The sequence below is a fragment of the Sorex araneus genome, chromosome 8, assembly GCF_027595985.1.
Source record: "Sorex araneus isolate mSorAra2 chromosome 8, mSorAra2.pri, whole genome shotgun sequence".
NCBI classification, from domain to species: domain Eukaryota; kingdom Metazoa; phylum Chordata; class Mammalia; order Eulipotyphla; family Soricidae; genus Sorex; species Sorex araneus.
The window spans coordinates 57059830-57079997 of record NC_073309.1 but is presented as its reverse complement, the minus strand read 5'-3'; the positions used below and the strand labels follow the sequence as shown (position 1 = coordinate 57079997).

The window sequence follows — 20168 nt, the reverse complement described above, 5'->3', positions numbered from 1 at the left end:
CCATCTCCCAGAGCGCCCCGCCGGGCACAGCCGCTCCGCTCTCGGCCGCGCTCCAGGGGTGACGCCTCTCGGGGCACTTTCGCGCAGTTTCTTTTAATTCGTGGCCTGTGTGCTTTGTTTCTTTCTTACCACGCGTACACTTACACACATCTGTATTTACATAGATTGCCTGGGGATTTCTTCACGGAAACCGTATATCCTGTAAATCCTTCAGCAATTGTTCCCTAAGAGCAACTGCTTTTCTCCACACAGCAGAAAAAGGACAATGAAACCGCATCACCTCCCGCAGTCCAAGTTTGAACCCTCCCAGCAACGGCTACCCTTTTGTTTTCTTTCTTCTTTTTGTATTTTGTGCTACACCTGATGGTGCCCAGGGCTCTCTTGGTAGGGCTTGGAGACCCTGTGCGATGCCAGGGATTGATCCCAAGTTGGCTGTGTGCAAGGCAAGCACCCTATTTGTCCCATCTCTCTGGACCATACCTTTTTTCTTATTCTTTGTTTGGGGGCGCCTAGTGGTGCTCAGGAATCGTTCTCGGTGATGTTCAGGGAGACTATGTGGTGCAGAAGACCAACCCTGTTCCTTCTGCTTGCCAAGACCTCAGGTCTTTCTCTTCCCTGTTTTTCATTTTATTCAAGCCCCAATTAATTACAACATACATTGCGTTTCCATCTAGAGTTGACATCAATTGGAATGGTACCTCAGCATCAAAAATTGCAATCGAGGATTTTGGGGGGGGGGTGTAGGGCTCTCAAGGGGATCCTTTTTGGGTGATTGGGTGATTCTCTGTGCTGCGAAGAATGCACTGGCTGCTCCCGCCCTGTAGTGCTGGTTATGTTGGCCACTAAAATAGTGCTCAGAGGCTCAGGGCCAACTAGTAGGTTGCTGAGGGTCTTCCAAGGCTGGTGTGTATATTTTTCAGTGTATCATGGGACTCCATTAAAAAATTTAGATAGGACCTGCGTGATAAAAATTACTTTCCCTAATTAAAGTCACAATATGATATATGAAATTTCATCCATGACTAAGTCCATGTGAATACAGAGTGACATTCTGTTACCTTATCCATCCCCAATAGTTGATCATAAGGTAGAAAAACGCAGGGGAAAAATAATCTCCAGCTAACTACCTTCCCTTATTACCTTTAATTTTTTTTTTTTTTGGTTTTTGGGTCACACCTGGATGACAGGGGTTACACCTGGCCGAGCTTGGGGAACCATATGGGATGCTGGGAATCCCGGGTTGGCAGCGTGCAAGGCAAATGGCCTACCCGCTGTGCTATCGTGCTATTGCTCCAGCCCCAACCTCCCCTTATTACCTTTAGATGAATACTGTAAAATAGCTTTCTATAATGGTAATTGAAACCTTTTTTTGGGGGGGGATGGGTTGCAGCCACACCTGCTTAGGGGTTATTCCTAGCTCTGCACTCAGGAATTAACTCCTGGTGATATTCAGGGGGCCATATGGGATGCTGGAGATTAAATCTGATTTGCAGCATACAAGGCAAGTCCCTACCTGTTGTACTATGGCTCCAGCCTTGCCAATAGTTATGACATTTTAGTGTAAGAGTGTGTGAACAAAAGTAAAAAATGAAACAAATAGTCAAACTTTAATTTGAAAGAGTTAAGATTTTATTTTTTAAACTAGTAATAGTTTTACATTTTCCAAAATTTAAAAATATCAAAAGATATAATAAAGCTTGTTCCTTAACCCCAAAACTAGTATGCTGGTTACTTTGCCCCCTTTCAGAATATTTATGTATAAGTTTATTTTTTACAATGGAAACAAGGCATAAGATGCCATTATACCTTTTTACTTAACAATGTACCTTGGAGTTCTTTCAAGATACACATTAGTATATACAGTCCACATTTTTCTGGTGGGTGGGTTGAGTTATACCTGGCGGTGCTCAGGGGTCACTAGTGATGGTGCTTGAGGGACCATAAAATGTGTTACCCAAGACAGACCTGGAATAGAAACACCTTAACCCCTATACTCTCTGATCCAATGACTTCGCAATTTTAAGGCTGTGCAGATCTCCAGTCCAGCACAAATCAGCTAGTCAATCACAAATCACAAGGTGTGGGCAGTGGTTTATTTCCAAATTTCCAGTCTGAAATAATTACCATAGAGAAAATGATAAATGAAATGTATCTATAGGATTCATTCTGAGAAATAAGTTCAAAGATTTTGTGTTTGTAATTTTGACAGCATAGGATAACTTGCTCTTCATACAGGCTATATCAATTTATACTCCATTAGGAACTAACTCCTTCTTTTAGATAAAAATCAAGGCTGTATGGGGGGCATATTGCTACAATACTGAAAGTTTTAGTTATAAGAAATTCACTGTCATAGAAAAATTCTGTTATTGTAAAAAGCATGGGTTACAAAAGAACTAAGAAGGGATCATAACTTTTCTAAATCCAAGATAACCATATAACTATACATGTATGTATATGTATATGTGGACATATATATGGAATCCTAGAGGATTCTACACCCTTTCCCCCACAATACAATTTAGTGTATTTTATGTAAATATATATGTATATTTTAAGAAAAAAATGAAAGAAAAAACAAAATGTTCTTTTTGGCTTTTTGGGGAGGGACTTTGGGTGACATCCAACCAATGATCAGTGATCATTCCTGGCAGGCTTAGGGGACTATAAGAGATGCTGGTAACAGAACCACCGTCAGCCGCATGCAAGGCAAGCACACTATTTGCTGTACTATTGCTCAGACCCCCAAAACTTTAAACATTCTTAGTTCTTCATGATAATCACCATCTCCGGATGGTGAAAAACAACCTAAGAAATTGAACTTTAAATAAATCTTTATACTTTCATACACTGTTACTTTTATAAATAAGCCAGTATTTACCTAGTTTACTGTAGGAAATTACACAAAGGAAGGATGAACTGAAAAGGAAAATGGGAACTTTGCCACATTCTTCACTACCTGTAAGATGGAGATGAGTGCCAACAGTGAGCTGCTTATTGTCAGCTAGTTTCTGAGAGTTATGAAAATGTGACTATTCACAACCTGCAATTTTGGGGCCAAGGTAGAAGGCATAACCAATCCCAGGCTCAGCTTCCAGAACAGTCTTGGTTGCCCCTTCCCAGAGGGCACCAGTAAGCTGGCGCATCCTAGAGGCTACACCACATGGTTGAAGGTCATATGCAGGGTTTAGGGGGCTGAGAAGGTAGTATAGGGATGCTGTGTGTGTGGTTGATCCATTTTGATCCCCAATCCATGGGCCCCACAGCATCACCGGGTGTGGCCCTGGAAGAGCCCAAGCATTTTGGTGGCCAGGGTAATCCCAGCACGACACTGTATCCTTGGTCCTTCCTGGCCAGGGTGGTCAAGAATCCCTAGCGGATTCCGCACCCCTCCCTCTACCCTGCTCCCTGCCTCCTGAACAACACTTGGAAGATCCAAATACAAGCAAAAGAGGGTTTTGCAGGGGTCAGGGAGATGGCACAGAGCAAAGGGCTTGAGTGCTCTGCATGCAGGTGCTCTGGATTTACTCCACAGCACTGTGTAGCTCCCTAAGGATAGTGGGAGTAACCCCTAGACACTGTTGGGTGTGGCCGACCCCTCAAGAAAGTAGCTATAGCTGGATCACCTTTTATATTTTGGGCAACATCCTGTAGTGCTTGGGATCACTTCTGGTGGAGCTTAGGGGACCATATGTGGTACTGGAAAAGAACCCGGTCAATTGCATGCAAGTCAAGTAAGCACCTTGCCTTCTATAGGGTTTCTCCAACCCTGGTACTGGAATCACTTCTTGAATACAAATTTTTGGGATAAACCCAAGCAGTGCTAAGGGGCTATTCCTGGCTCTGTACTCAGAAGTGACCCTTGGAAATGCTAAGGTGACCAAATATGGTGTCATGAAATCAACCAGGGTCACAGTTAATGCTGTCACATGTAAATCAAGTTTTTTGGGAGGTGGGGTTGGGTATATCTTGCTGTACTCAAGGGTCACTACTGATAGGGTTGAGGAGACCAAATGCAATGCCAGAGATTGAACCTGGGTTGCTGCATAAAAGGCAAACATCTTACCTTTTGCATTCTCTCTTGCCTATGTGTGTTAGAGACTAATCCAAGGGCTCATACATGGAAAGCACGTGCTTTAGTCCTTTGAACATCTCCATGGCCCACATCTTTGGTTTTTATAGCCCATGTGCTATGTATGAGATACTAAATATCACATCTCAGTCATAAAATTGTTTTATGCCAATAAAAATGGGGATATAACTCAGCAGCAGATCCTCGGCACTGCAAAGCATGAGCTACAGAGCTTGTATTACAGGAGGATGACCCTAGCTCAAATATAAATAAAAGTGTTTTAAAGATACTTACAGATCATTCATAACCATGATGAAAGGCATGACTTCTGGGACTGATGTGAGATATCAACTAGCATTTGTTAAAATTAAACAATATAGAGTTGTTAGGACAACCCTAATTTCCCATGAACTTTTTATCATCTGATTTTGGGAGAAGTGTGGGTGAGGGCCAAAGAGATACAACAGCGGGTAAGGTGCTTGCCTTGCACAATGGTGACCCCAATTTGGTCTGGAACTAAATGTGATCCTCTGATCACTATCTGACTCGAGCTAGGCATGGCCCCCACCAACCCCACTGAAAAAAAGTGAAAAGACATGTGGCTGACAGTGAAGTGTGCTCCAGTGACTGTAAATTCAGAACTGGAGCCACTGGGGGATGTATATACATAGATAATGACCTGTTTGCAACATATGAATTGAATTCTTAAGTCAACTTCACATATAAACACAATTTAATCCTGGCATGCTTAGAGTATTACACCCAATTTTCCAGAAGTATTATGGCATTTTGTTCAAAAATTTTGCCATCATCCATTTGTATCTTTCTGTAATGAGTTTTCAAAATGGACAATGGCAAAATGCCCCTCACAAAATTCAGGAGTCAATCCTATAGCCCATGAACAAGAGGGAAAGCAATAAGCAATGCCCAGGTCTCTAAGTATAATATTTCACACAGTGACATTACAAGATATCCCGCCACTTAGTACATGTTACCCTATTACCAATTACCTTTGTTTTCATTATACTTTATAAAATAGGCTATACACACACACAAACACACACATATATATTCTTGACATTCACATATAGATAGGTTACATTATGCATAAATTCATTTCTTGGTAACAGAGGGACTCAAGACAAAACATTTATGCTTTCAGGGGGCAGATTTGAGAACCACCTATCTCAGGTGTTTGGGAAGCTTCTTTTCCTTAAGAAACCAGGAGTTACCTTCAGCATTTTTAATCTGTCCCTCTACTTATGAAAATACTATGTGGACTTTCCACATTTTTATAACCAGAGTTCAAAAGTCATCTGTAGTTTCTCCCCTATGAGGATTCGCTGATGTCAACCAACACTGAAGCACCCACAGAAGGCTCTTCAACCCCAATAACATGCACTGGGTTTTTTTCTTGCATAATCTCATGGATGTCAAACAAGGCAAGTGCCCTGCCTGCAGGCTGACCTGTCTTTGTTCCGCCCCCAATATTCTCTCCTGAGTGTGCCTGACGACTGAGCTGTGAGCTACGGCGCCTGTTTCGTCCATGGGGCTCCTCCCTGGTGTGAGTTATCTGGTGTCGGATAAGATGAGAACTCTGAATAAAACACTTTCCACACTGATTACACTTAAAGGGCCTGTCACTACGGGAAGCACTCTCTTCTGGACTCAAAGTGGAGTTGCAGCCTAGTGCTTCTGCCCATTCCTGCTTCATTAGAGATGAAGTCTGCTTAAAGATTAATCTCTGGCGACACTCATAGGGTTTCTCCCCAGCATGCTTTCGCTGATGCTGGGTCAGGGAGGAGCTGTGCCGGAAGCCCTTCCCACAGTGGTTACACTCGTAGGGTCTCTCTTCTGTGTGAGTCCTCAGATGCAGGAACAGGCAAGTGGTTCGAGAAAAAGACTTCCCACACACACTGCAGGTGTATGGCTTCTCTCCAGTGTGTGTGCGTTTGTGTCTGCCGAGGGAGGAATTCTGGTTGAAAGCCCTCCCACAATCCTGACACTCATAGGGCTTCTCTCCAGTGTGAATTCTCCGATGGACAGTGAGGTGCGTACTATGACAGAAAGACTTCCCGCATTCAGCACATTTATAGGGCTTATCTCCCGTGTGGATTCGCTCGTGCTGAACCAGGGAGGAGTTCTGGCTGAAGGCTTTGCCACACTCTTTGCACATGTAAGGTCTCTCTCCAGTGTGGATCCTTTTATGCACTGTGAGGTGCGCATTATGGTTAAATGACTTCCCACAGTCTGTACACTTGTAGGGTTTATCCTGTACTTGGCTTCGGGCAAGGTCTGTAGCCTGAATGGCCTGACTGGACGCTTTGTCATAGTTGCTGATGTCACAAGGCTGCTTTTCTAAGGAGGTTGTCTGCTCAATGCCTAAACTTGAATTAAATTTCAGATTTGTAACATGTGAGTCATTAGTAGTGAAATATTTTTGTCTAGAAATCTCCAGGAATTGATCTGAATTTGGGACACGGTCAGCCTCAAATTGGAGACTTTCATAGCCTCCATCTTTAACTGGTGCTTCCTTGGAACCAAATTCCAATTGCTTCAAATCATCCTGGTCCATCTTGAACTCCTCTATATGGTTTTTACCTTCCCATTCTATCTTCAGTGTGGCAGGATAGGGAGTATTCAAGATATGGGATGACTTCTCCTCAGGAAGGCCCTCCTGCTCCTTGGGTGACATTCTATTTTCAGGTCTAAGCTCCCAGCCTGAAATAAAACCAAAGAACTCTGAGGAGGCAATAGAAAAACAAGAGGGGGAAAGGTCCCCAAACCGTGGACATAAGTCCTACCTACCTGCCCAGATATCACTAGACAAATACAGATTCTCCCAAGGGTCCCATTCAAATATATAGTCTTACTAATTCATTCAACCAACATTTTGGTTTTAGCCATTGTGACAGTATAAAGGGAAGGGTGCTTGCACTGCATGCGGCTGACCAAGGTTCGATTCCTAGTATCACATATGGTCACTGAGCCCCACCAGGAGTGATCCCTGCAAGCAAAGCCAGGAATAACCCATGTACTATACCACATATGACCCAAAACAAATAAACATTTTGGTTTTAAAAAACTGGGTGATACCAGTGGGAATGTTGACTGGTCCAGCCTTTCTGGAAAACATAAAGAATCACTTCTAGTGGTGCTCAGGGGACCACACGGGATGCCAGGGATACAACATGAATTAGATGCATGCAAATCAAGTGGCCTACTCACTGTACTATTGCCCTGACCCCTCAATCAAAATCTCATAGTCACCTGCTTCAGGACATAAACTGACAAGCAATCTATAGTCCTCAGCTCTGAATGTGAGACTGGCAAAGTTGTTGCCCTGACTGTTCAATCAGTCAACCAGTGGGTAGTGACACAAAAAGATTTGACAGGTGACATAATAGCTATTCATTCTATAACCTTAAATATTAAAATAGGGAGATGTGCTGAATTATCCAGGTGGACTCAAAGTTATCCCAGTGTTTAAGAGGAGGAGGAAGCGATGAGACTAAATGTGAAACACAACTGAGGCAGAGAAGTCTTGGTTAATAGAATGTAACTAAATAGGAACCTCAGTCCTATGAATATATGGAGCTGAATCCTGCCTACAGCCTAACATGACTGAACGGAGAATGTTCTCCAGCCTCTGATAGTCCCTCAACCCAAACCCCTGAGTAATCTCTTGACTCGACTTTGTGAGATCCAGAGGAAACAAACCACTCTGGTTAGACAGTGGTAGTAAGAAATTTAAAAAAATGTATGTTGTTTTAAGTTGCTAAGGTAGCACTATTTGTTGCAGTCATGGCAGAAAACAAATATATCTGTGTTTGTTTTGGCCATACCCGGGGATACTCAGGAATTATTCCTGGCAGTGCGCTGGGGAGAATATGGGATGCTGGGAACTGAGCTGGCCATGTGCAAGGCTAGTGCCCTACCTACTGTATTACCTCACTGGCCCAGAAAACAAATAGATTTGCAAAAACAAATATAGATACTCATGTTTCTTGCAAAATCTAAAGTATTTAATACCTGGAGCAGTAAATGGAGATAAAGCAATGACACTGACAGATGAAAAGCCCTACTCTGAGGGGCAGTGGAGGCAGATACTGATCAGATTTTAAGGCTTAGTTGGAAGATAGAAGAGCTCAGTTTTCAGAAATAAAGTTTGCTATGCAATATAATAAAGTGGAGGCACACTCATGTCTTCAGGTCTCCTTGGAGAACAAACACCAAATTCTACAATCTTCTAGAGTCAGAAATGCCCCTCAAGGAAGCACATGCTCTCTATCCTTATAGCACAGTGAAGTAAAGATGTACTTATTTTCTATGGCTCCTGTAACAATTAGCATGGCCATGCTCCTTTTGGAATTTATATTATTTCTATTTCCAGCTTTTATTTAAGAGTCTCCAACATGAACTTAAGGGTATCCAATATGACTACTAAGAGTACTCTGGGAAGCTTACACCTGGTTTACACTGGACTTTGCCATTTCCTTTTGCCAATTTTGTTTTGTTCCTATGCGATAATCACTGGATCTACAGGTGAAGGACCCTGACACACCACCTTTTCAAAGTGGCTTATATGCAGCCATCTCTTTGGCTAGTCCCATTAAGGATTCCCACTAGAAATATTCTCACCTGGATAATGGTCCTGGGCAATTCCTCTCTCCATCACCCATAGCTCAGCCCCTTGTTCCAGCTGTGAGATGACTTCAGGTTTGGGAAGAACAGGACCTTGAAATGGTTTAAGAACAGGACATGAGGATCTAGAGAGCGAAAGAACCAGTCCAGGATCCCGTCCCAACTTCTGCCCATTAAGACACAGGGATGCTTTAGAAAGTCAAAGTTTTGTGTTGGAATAGAAAAAGATCAGGTAACCTTCCTATCACCCCACCTATGTATTTCACAGGAAATGAGATTCTAAAGTTTCATGGGACCTAAGGTCAAGAATTCATATCTGATGCATGTAACTTATAACCCATGGGGAGTCAATGATTGTAGGTAACTGTCAGTCAGCCAGAAAGGAAGCCTTACCCACAGAAAGCAGGTGCCCAAAGGTTTCCAGCATCACATCACGGTATAGAGTCCTCTGGGCAGGACCCAGATGCCCCCACTCTTCCTGGGTAAAGTCCACAGCCACATCCTGAAAGGTGACTAGCTCCTGAAATACACATATCTCCATTAGCTAGATCATCCCCATTAGTACTTGCAGGAGAAGGAATAGGAAAGATGAGCAAGAGAACTGAGAATAGGTTAGTGATGTGAATGTCATCTCACTGGGTACCTTCTTTGCTATGCATGCAGATATGGCCTGTAGAGTGTGAAAAAGTGAGAGCACCAAAGTAAGATCAACAAAGCCAATCATGGCTCACCTACAATTGATAAGATGATGGTGTGAAAAAAGACTGGTCAAAACCAGTAGCTTGAGCCTATGAGGTAAAAAAAAAATCTGGGGGGTGGGAAGGGGTTTGGGGTCACACCCACCAAGCAATGCTCAGGGGTAACTCCTGGCTCGGCACTCAGGAATTAGTTCTTGTGGTGCTCAGGGGGCACCCTATGGGATGCTGAGTTTCAAACCCAGGGCAGCCACGTGCAAGGCAAATGCTTTACCCACTGCACTACTGCTCTGGCCCTCTAAAAAATTGCTTTAAGCCACCAAATTACAGAATAGTTTTCTATGCAGTAACAGTTAATAATCCTCAGATTCGAAAGGGTCTGATAAAAATATTCAGGGCTCATCATGCTACCTGAAAAGTTGAAATCAGAAACTCACCTGATAAAAGTAAATGAAATGGGTCAACTTAAGAATCTCTAAGTGGGGGGCTGTGATAGCACAGCGGGTAGGGTGTTTGTCTTGCACGCGGCCGACCCGGGTTCAATTCCCAGCAACCCATCTAGTCCCCTGAGCACCACCAGGAATATTCCTGAGTGCATGAGCCAGGAGCAACCCCTGAGCATCTTTTTGGATTACCCCTGAATGTGACCCAAAAAGAAAAAAAAAATCTGTAAGTGGGGGCCAGAGCGACAGTACAGTGGGTACGTAGGGCTTCTGCCTTGTACACAGTCAACCTGGTTTCAATCCCCTGCATCTTGTATGATCCCTTAAGCACCACCACATCACCAGGTGTGGCTCCAAAACAAACAAGAACCTACAATGGGGACCAGGGACATGGTACAGTGGTAGAGCACATGTATTTCTTTGTCGTTTTTTTTTTTTTTTCTTTTTGGGTCACACACGGCAATGCACAGGGGTTACACCTGGCTGTACATTGAGGGATTATTTCTGGTGGGGCTTGGAGGATCATATGGGATGCTGGGAAATCGAACCCAGGTTGGCTGCATGCAAGGCAAACGCCCTACCCGCTGTGCTATTGCTTCAGTCCCCCATTTTTTTTTTTTTTTTTGGTTTGTTTTTAAGTCATACCTGGAGTAGCTCAGGAGCTACTAGCTCTACAGTCAGGGATCACTCTTGGTGGGGCTTGGAGAACTATACAGGGTGCCTGGGGTCAAACCTGAGTTGGTTGAGCGCAAGGTAAGCACCCAATCGCTGTGATATCTTTTCAGCCCCATAGCACATATCTGTCTTGCACATGAGGCCCCTAATTTGATGACTGGTACCACATGGTTCCTGAGCATTTCTGGGTGTGGCCTTTGTGACCCAATATTGCTAGGTATAGTTTCTATTCAAAAGAAAAGCAAAACTCTAAAGGATACTCAATCTATGAATGGTAATACAGGCATTAACAGGGAATTTATATCCTGTCTGCATGGACAACTGGGTATCAGAACGAATTATATGAGAAAATGAGAAAATACAGGTTCCAGGTATGACAATCTCAGGAGAAACTTAAAAAGTAGGTAATCAAGTAAGTAAAAAACATTTTTAAAATGTTTATCAATTTCTGTAATCTAATAAATACCCTCTGAAGTCTGGTTTTGGCTATGGTCTAAAGACAGATTATTTATGGATTGGAACCTTGGTTCTTCACTTTCTTCTCAAAGTATAGAGCAAGTACTTACCTTCAGTACTGTTTCCTGTCTACAAATGATCACTCCAGGGGGCTGTGACAGGATGAAGTGGCTATAAAAATATTCCCTATGGCAGACACACTACTGGAGGGTGTGGTGCTGGAACACTGTTTGCATGAAACCTTATCACTAACAGTACTGTAACTCAAAGTTAAAATAAATAAATAAATAAATAAAATATGTCTATATATAAAAAATATATGGGGCTGAAACAATAGAACAGTAGTGCAGGGTGTTTGTCTTGCATGCATTCAAACCCGGTTTGATTCCTGGCACCACATCTGGTCCTCTGAGCCCTGCCAGGAGTGATCCCTGAGCTCAGAGCCAGGAGTAAGCTCCGAGCACTGCTGGGTGTGGCCCCCAAATCATAAAAGAATAAAAGTTTCAAAATAATAAAAAATGTTAAAAAACCTTCCAGGAGCTGGAGAAATAGTACAGGGGTAGGGTGCTTGCCTTTCACGTGGTCAACCTGAGTTTGAGCCTTGGCAAACTGGATCCCGAGCTCTATCATGAGTGATCTGAGTGATCCCTGAGTGCAGAACCAAGAGTAAGTAAGCTGTGAGCAATGCCAGGTGTATCCACAAAACAAAGAACAGAACGAAACAAAAAGAACACTGTTATTTACATTATATTTATATTATATATATTTATATTTATATTATAGAATACAGAGACAGTACGTGAGGTAAAGTGGTTGCTTGGATATGGCTGACCTAGGTTCTATTCCTGTCACCACACAGATTCCCCTAAACAATGCCTGGAATTATCCCTGAGTAGAAAACCAGGAGCAAGCCTTGAGTACTGCTGGGTGTGGCCTAACCCACCACCCCCAACTATCCCAGCATTAATTTCTACAACCTACAATTGTTACGTAAATGTTTAAAAAGTACCCTGTGGATAAGATTAAGAATTTTAAGATGAGGGGCTGGAGCGATAGCACAGAGGGAAGGCTGTTTGCCTTGCATGCAGCCAACCCGGGTTCGATTCCCAGCATCCCATATGGTCCTCTGAGCACCGCCAGGAGTAATTCCTGAATGCAGAGCCAGAAGTTACTCCTGTGCATAGCCAGGTGTGATCCAAAAAGAAAAAAAAACAATGTTAAGGTGACAACTTACTTGGACTATCCCGTTGGCCCCTACCTACTAAAGCAAATGACCCTTTCTGTTACTTATTCTCATAGGGACTATACTATACTGGAGATTAAATCCAGGGACTTTCACATGCTTAAGACATTTCCCTGACTGATAGTACAGTGAGTAGGGTGTTTGCCTTGCACGAGGCCAACCTGGGTTCAATCCCTAGTATCCCATATGTCCCATATGGTCCCACAAGCACCACCAGGAGTAATTCCTGAGTGAAGAGCCAGGAGTAACCTTTAAGCATTGTTGGGTATGACTGAAAAAAGAAAAAAAAAAAAAGAAAGAAATTTCCCTGACCCACATGATACTTTAAAGGGAAAATCGGAGATTTACTTATAGAAGGCAATGTAGTTACTAAAACAAGATGTTATGTTACTGGCTTTGAAGTCAGATAAAGGCTCATGAAGCAAGGAATACAGCTCTAATAGCCTGAGAAGGAAACAGATTTCCCACAGGAAAGGTGGCTCTGCCGACCCCTTGTTTTTAGGCAAGTGAAACTGTTAAGATAAACTGTATGGTTTTAAGTCAACAGGGGAGGTTACCTGTTACAGCATTCATTTGAACACTGATACACTAGCCTTTGAGCTCTGTACTTAATCATGGCTTCCATAATGGCCTACGAAGACCCTCAGCCTTCGCATAGTATCTCCGCCTCTCCTGAGCAGAGCTGACTTGTGTTACTGACAGACTTTGGAAATATAATAGTGTGAATCCAGTTAATAAAAGGCACTGATTATAATGGCTTCCACAATGTTTTGCCTAATAATTTGCCCTATTGCTTTCACTTTGTTCTCTCCTAGACCATTTACCCTAAGAAGAAATTGAAGCCTCCTGCCATCTGTCACAAGAATAAGCCATCCAGGAGGCAGATCCTCCAGCTACAGTGAATCCTCAGTAACAGTCCTTACTCATTTTTTCAGCGCCAGGGATAGAACCCAGGAATACAAACATGTGAAACATGTGCTCCACCACTGAGCTACATTCCAAGTCCCTAAGGTAATATGCTGACTGTAACCTGCTAAATTCAAATCAGAACAACCAGCAAAGTCATTCTAGAATTCCTACCATCAGAAACTTTTCAATAATATCTACTGGTGTTCTAAGTTTTTAATTACTTCTTATGCAACAGACTAATAATATACTTTCTACTAATTCTCTGTTACTACTGAAAAACACTCTCTTGACCAAATTACCAGATTCCTCTGAGTATCTCCTCAACTAGGCCTTGATCTTTGAATTTCTATGTCCATTTTAATTTTTTTTTTTTGAGGGTCACACCTGGAAATGCTCAGGGGACTGTAAGCATTCAATACCGGGGATTGAACCCAGGTTGGCTGCATGCAAGTCAAATGCTTGCGTGCTGTACTATCTCTCTGGCCCTCTGTCCATTTTAATAATTAGGGAGGGGCTGGAGAGAAAGAGTGAACTGGGCATCTGCATGAAGCTGACCTGGGTTTGATCCCCAGTATCCTATATGGTACCCTAAGCACTGCCAGGAGTGATTCCAGACTGCAGGAGTCACCTCTGAGCATCAGTGGGTGTGACCCAAAAAGCCAAAAAGCAAAAATAAAATAAATAAGGGCAACACCCAGTAATGTATGGGGGAACTGCATGCAGTAGCAGGAATTCAATTCAGGGCCCGGCACACATTAGGCTTCTGTTCTACCATTTGAGCTATCTCCCTGGCCTCCTTTATGTCCAGAATACACTTCCCAATTTTAGTAAATTATTGTCAAGTTGGTTTAGCCAGAATCATTCACAGTATCTTTTAAAGTCTCTGTCACCCACATTTCGCTGCATAGTATCTGATACATTTGGCCCACTTTAGCAAGAATCTGGTTAGATATCACATCCCAAGAAATTCAAAAACGATGAACTGGGAAGATAGTTCAAAGCGCTGGAGTGAATGCTTTTTTTCTCTTTTTTTAAAGTTATTTATTTTATTGAATCACCATGTGGAAAGTTACAAAGTTCTCAGGCTTATGTCTCAGTTATACAATACTCAAACAACCATCCCTTCACCAGTGCCCATATTCCACCACCAAAAACCCCAGTATACCTCCCACCCCCGCCCCCCATCCCCGCCTGCGTAACTGATACATTTCACTTCATTTTCTCTTTACCTTGATTACATTCCATATTTCAACACAAAACTCACTATTGTTGGAGTTTCCCCCCAAGTGAATGCTTTAAACAAGAATGGTGCTGGTCAAATCACTTATACCATATCCCTGAGCATGCTTCAGAGACCTCTAACTAAATCTCAAGTGATCAAAAGTTACAGTTTTCCTGTGACCTACACAAGGCTGAACAGACCAGGGTAAATCGGAGGGGGACAGATTTGCCTATTGCCGGCCCAAGCTGAATCCTCAGAGTCTCTTGCTCCCACAATCCAAAATCACTGCCACGACCCAGACAGGACTCCACTGTCTCAAGACAGACCTCACTGAGATATAATCTGCTGAAAATTTGGGTATGCATGTTTTGTGACTGAAATCTCTAGGTTTCCTCGGTGTTGGGATGAACTACCTCCCCCCCACTTCCCTATACTCCTGGAAGCACCAATAGTCACCCCCCACAAACTAACTCCAGCACCACCATGTAAACTCTTCTACCAGCCTTACTTCAGAGACCTATAAATAAATCTCAAAAGAGATCAAGGGGGCTGGAGCGATAGCACAGCACATAGGGTGCTTGCCTTGCATGCGGCTGACCTGGGTTCGATTCCCAGCATCCCATATGGTCCCCTGAGCATCGCCAGGGGTAATTCTTGAATGCAGAGCCAGGAGTGACCCCTGTGCATTGCCGGGTGTGACCCAAAAAGCAAAAAAAAAAAAAAAAAAAAAAAAAGAGAGATCAAAAGCCAGTTAATCTCAGGCCCACCCATGCAAGACTGAACAGACGGGTAATTCGGAGTGAGGGTCAGCCTGGTGCCTGCCCAAGCAGAGCACATGGCAGCCACTTGTTTCCACGATCCAAAATCACCACTTGACTCCACCACCTCAGGAAGGACCACACTAAGCACTGTAATCCCACTGTTCATATATTTGCTCGAGCGGGCACCACTAACGTCTCCATTGTGAGACTTGTTACTGTTTTTGGCATATCGAATATGCCATGGGGAGCTTGCCAGGCTCTGCCATGCGGGTAGGATACTCTCAGTAGCTTGCCGGGCTCTCTAAGAGGGAAAGAGAAATCGAACCCGGTCGGCCACATGCAAGGCAAATGCCCTATCCGCTGTGTTATCGCTCCAGACATAATCTGATATAATTTACTGAAAATTAGGGTATGTGGGTCTTGTGACTGTAATCTCCAGGCTTTCTTTCTCCCCCCACCTCCCTGTACTTCCAGAAGCTCCACAGTCATGTCCATACCCAAAGCTGCCACCTATTTAAAAACCTACTACAGAGAAGAGAGTTCAGTGTTTGCCTTGCAGAGCCCACCCAGGTTTGATCATTGGTGTTCCATATAGCCTCCTGAGCACAGCAAGGAATGATTCCTGAGTGCAGAGCTAGGAGTAAACCCTAAGAATTGAGAAAACAAAACAAAACCAAAAACTCAAAAAAATAACTCACATAGAAATAAAAAATACACGAGAGAAAAAACTTAAGAGAACTGTTGTACATGCTCTGCATCCAAAAACCTGGGTTTGCCATATGGTCTCCAGAGCACTGCCAGGAGTAATTTCCGAATGCAGACACATGAGTAACCCCTGAGCACTGCAGGGTGTGACCCAAAAAGCAAACAAAAAACACACACACAAACACACACACACACACACACACACACACACACACACCTGGGTTTGTTCCCCGACACCCCGTAGTCCCAGGAGCATCAGAAATGACCTTGAGCAATGAGTCTGGAATAGTCACCACATACTGCCTCCAAACAAAATAAAGAATACAAATAAAACACACCAGGAAATAAAAAAAAATTCCATGTTCATGAATTGCAAAAATTAAATAGCTATTATGATAAATTTGTGTGTGTGTGGGGGGGAGCATACCCACCTCTGTGTTCAGGATTTTCTCCTGGCTCTGTGCTCAGGGATCACTGATAACAATGGCTATTATCAATATTTCTCAGGGTACCACAGTGGGTGCCAGGTAGGAATAGAACCTGGGTCAGCCACATGCAATGCAAGTTTCTTACCTGTTATACTATCTCTCCAGCCCCAGAAGAATTGTTAAAGTGACTGCCTCCAGAACCCTCCATGACATTAAAGCTAAAAGCATCTTCGGATGAAACACCACCAACCAAGCAAGTGGAAACACACAAACAAACGGGACTTCATTAAACCAAGAAGCTTCTACACTTCAAAGGAAACAGTGACCAAAATACAGAGAGAGCCAAGTGGAATGGGAAAGAATATTTACCCAATACCAATCTGATAAGGGATTAATACCCAGGAATATACAAGACATTAGAACAATTGTACAAGAAAAACCCCTCCAACCCCACCAAAATATGGGGAGAACAAATGAACAGAAGCTTCCTCAAAAAAGAAATACAGGGGCTGGAGCAATAGTACAGTGGGAAGGGTGTTTGCCTTGCACGTGGCCGACCCAAGTTCAATTCCCAGCATCCCATATGGCCCCCCCAAGCACCGCCAGGAATGATTCCTGAGTGTAAAGCCAGGAGTAACCCCTGAGCATCGCCAGGTGTGAACCAAAAAAAGCCAAATTAATTAATTAGTTAATTAAAAAGAAACACAGGGGCTGGAGTGATAGCACAGTGGGTAGGGCGTTTGCCTTGCACGCAGCCAGCCGGGTTCGACTCCCAGCATCCCATATGGTCCCCCAAGCACCACCAGGAGCAATCCCTGAGTGCATGAGCCAGGAGTAACCCCTGTGCATCACCAGGTATGACCCAAAACAGAAAAAAAAAGAAATATAAATGGACAAAAGGGACATGACAAAAATGCTCTACATCACTAATCAGGCAGATGCAAATCAAAACAACAATGAGATATCGTCTCACACCACAGAGACTGGCACACACCAAAAAGAACAAGAACAACCAGTGCTGACATGGAAGTGGAGAGAAAGGGACTCTTCTTCATTGTTGGACTCTCTTTCATTCAATGCCAATTGGTCCAGCCTTTTTGGAAAACAAAATGGGCATTCCTTCAAAAACTAGAAACTGAGCTTCCATATGACCCAGCAATATCATTACTGGGAATATATCCCGAGGATGCAGAAAAGCACAGCAGAAATGACATCTGCACCTGTATGTTCACTGCAGCACTGTTCATAACAGCCAGAACCTGGAAACAACCTGAGTGCCCAAGAACAGGCGACTGGTTCAAGAAACTTTTGTACATCTACACAATGGAATACTATGCATCTGTTAGGAAAGATGAAGTCAAGAAATTTGCTTATAAGTGGATGGTCACAGAGAGTATCATGCTAAGTGAAATGAGTCAGAAAGGGAGGGACAGACATAGAATGACTGCACTCATTTGTGAAATATGAGCCTGACACCCAAGGATAGTAGAGACAGGGCCAGGAATATTGACCCATGGTTGGTAGCCTGCCTCATGAGCTGGGGGAGAAGGCAGCTGGAACAGAGAAGGGATCACTCAGTCAATGATGGTTGGAGGGATAGTGTGGGATGGGAGATGTGTGCTGAAAGTAGTTAAAAGACCAAACGTGATGGCCTCTCAGTATCTATGTTGCAAACGTTAATGCTCAAAAGTAGACAGAGAGAGAATATGGGGAAAATTGTCTGTGCCATAGAGGGAGGAGTGGGATAGGGGGGTTATACTGGAGACATTGGTGGTGGAAAATGTGCACTGGTGAAGGGATGGGTGTTCAATCATTGCATGACAGAAACTCAAACATGAAAGCTTTGTAATGATTCAATAAAAAATAAATATATACAAATAAAGTGACTGCCTCTTCAAGCATTATACAGATTCAATGTAATTCCTATCAAAATTTTAGTTGCATTCTTCAAGGACATAGAACAAATACTACAAAAAGTGTATGGAACCTTAACTCTCCCTACAAACAGTCAACAAAATTATAAGGAGGAGGAGAAGTACAATAATTCTAGACTTTAAATTACACTATAAAACTATATGGTATTGGAATAAGATTATCAGAAATGACAACCCAAATATTAATTTCAGAAGTATGGAGAGTTAACTAAGACAAAGGAGATAGGCGTCTTTATGAAGAGAGGCTGGAGAGGGATGGAGAGATAGACAGTGGGTAGGGATGTTGACCTGCACGCAGTTGACTGGGGTTCACCCACTGGCATCCCATATGGTGCATCACCAGGAATAATCCCTGAGTGCAGAGCCAGGAGCAAACCTAGAGCACCACCAGGTGTGTTCCCCAAACTAAAAAAGAAAGCAAGAAATTGCATATATACACATAACTGACTACTACTCAGCTGTAAGAAAAAAATAATTTCCTTTTGCTACAACTTGATCTTAGGTGGTATCATGAAGGGAAGTCTAATTTATGACACAAATGCCAGTTTGATCTCATTCCTATGTGGTTTATAAAGAAACAGAGAAGGAATGGACAAAGGTCAATGTAAACAAACCCTTGTACTCTTGAGAACAGTGGGTGGTATGATCAGAAGGGGATTAGGCAGAGGGGTGATGTAGCAGTGACAGAACAGAGTGCAGTCTGGCACTTATGTCGTGGGAGAGCGCAGTAACTTTGAATACCTAAGAAAACACAAACGTTAACACTGTAAACCAGCTTACCGCTCTAATAGTAAAGTTTTAAAAAAAGAAATGGTCAGTTCACCAGATTTACTCTCACCCTCGCCCCCCTCACACAGCCCCACTTTCCACCGTATTCGGAGTCGGACTCCATTTTGTCAAGGGGGCTCCTCTCCCCTATTTTCGTTTTTCCTGCTTTCACCATGTCCAGTCTGGTTTTTCCTCCTCACTGCTCGTCCCGGAACGACAAAAGCACACCAAGCGTGCTCGCATTCACATCCAGTCTGCAACAACCTGCACTTAAACCAGCCGCTGGCAGCCTTGGAGGTTCGGGTCGAGGAAAGCAGGCGGGCGGGCCGTTGGCCGGGCTTCGCGGCCGGGCACAGACGCGAGTGGCGGGGGCCATTTCGAAAACAGCCGCCCAGCTCAGCGTTCCGGCACCGCCCCGACGGCCTCGCACGCGCCGCAGTCATCCGCGCGGTCCCGCAAGGCCCACCCGCGCGGGTCCCCGGCAACCCCGCCTCCGCGCCGCGGGACCCCAGCACGACCCGGAACGCTCGGCCCGGCCCGAGGGGCGGAGCATCGGACTCCGGGCCCGCCAGCCAGAGGGCGAACCCTGACTGCTTCACCGGGGCCGGGACCCTCTCCACGGGGAGAGCAGCTGAAAGGACGTGCCTCGGTGTCCTCGCCCGGCGTGTGAAGACCGGGAAGCCTCAGAGTCTGGCGGACACACTCGGCCGGGCCCGCGCCCATCGTAACTATTTTTGTGAAGATGTATTGTTACCTGTGGCCGCTGCGGCGGCGGCCCTGCGGCCAACTCTAATCCTGCAGCTTCCTCCTCGGAGTCCATCCTGGACCGACCGGTCGGGGACAATGACCCGGGAAACTCCAAACTCGAGAGCCAACCCAGCCACAGGAATCGCCCGATTCGTCGCCTGCAGGACAATGGCGGCTGCACCGGCAACACTGCAACTACATTTCCCAAAAGGCGTCGCGGTGCACTGCAGCGTCCGACCAATGGGGGCCATTTCTCGCCCAGATTTTGACCAATGGAAATTTCTGGCTTTGGCTATGGGCGTTTCCTCCTCTAGCCAATGGATAGCTCTAGCCACGCTATCCTGGGCGGTCAGTGTCAAGGCTCTCTTGCCGCGGGTTATTGGGGCACTTCGGCTCCTGGCTCTGCGGGGCGGATGCTCCAGGGGAGTTTTGCTTTCAGCCTGCCCACTGAAGGCACAGCAGTGTT

The 20168-nt window shown here is 44.3% G+C and overlaps 1 protein-coding gene across 3 annotated transcripts; it reads right to left on the bottom strand.

Moving 5' to 3' along the window:
* Positions 1-1612: 1612 nt before the first annotated feature.
* ZNF8 (zinc finger protein 8) lies at positions 1613-19959 on the bottom strand. 3 transcript variants are annotated; one of them, XM_004616975.3, is made up of 4 exons: positions 19710-19913; positions 9110-9236; positions 8714-8809; positions 1613-6793 (listed from the first exon to the last, which is right to left on the bottom strand). In XM_004616975.3, exons 1-4 carry the CDS (start codon positions 19773-19775, stop codon positions 5403-5405), a joined length of 1680 nt encoding a protein of 559 aa, XP_004617032.3. In that variant the 5' UTR covers positions 19776-19913; the 3' UTR covers positions 1613-5402. The 3 variants fall into 3 exon arrangements, with proteins under 3 accessions (XP_004617032.3, XP_055001344.1, XP_055001345.1); XM_055145369.1 differs by lacking the exon at positions 9110-9236 and having other exon boundaries at positions 19710-19959; XM_055145370.1 differs by lacking the exons at positions 8714-8809; positions 9110-9236 and having other exon boundaries at positions 19710-19959.
* Positions 19960-20168: the final 209 nt, after the last annotated feature.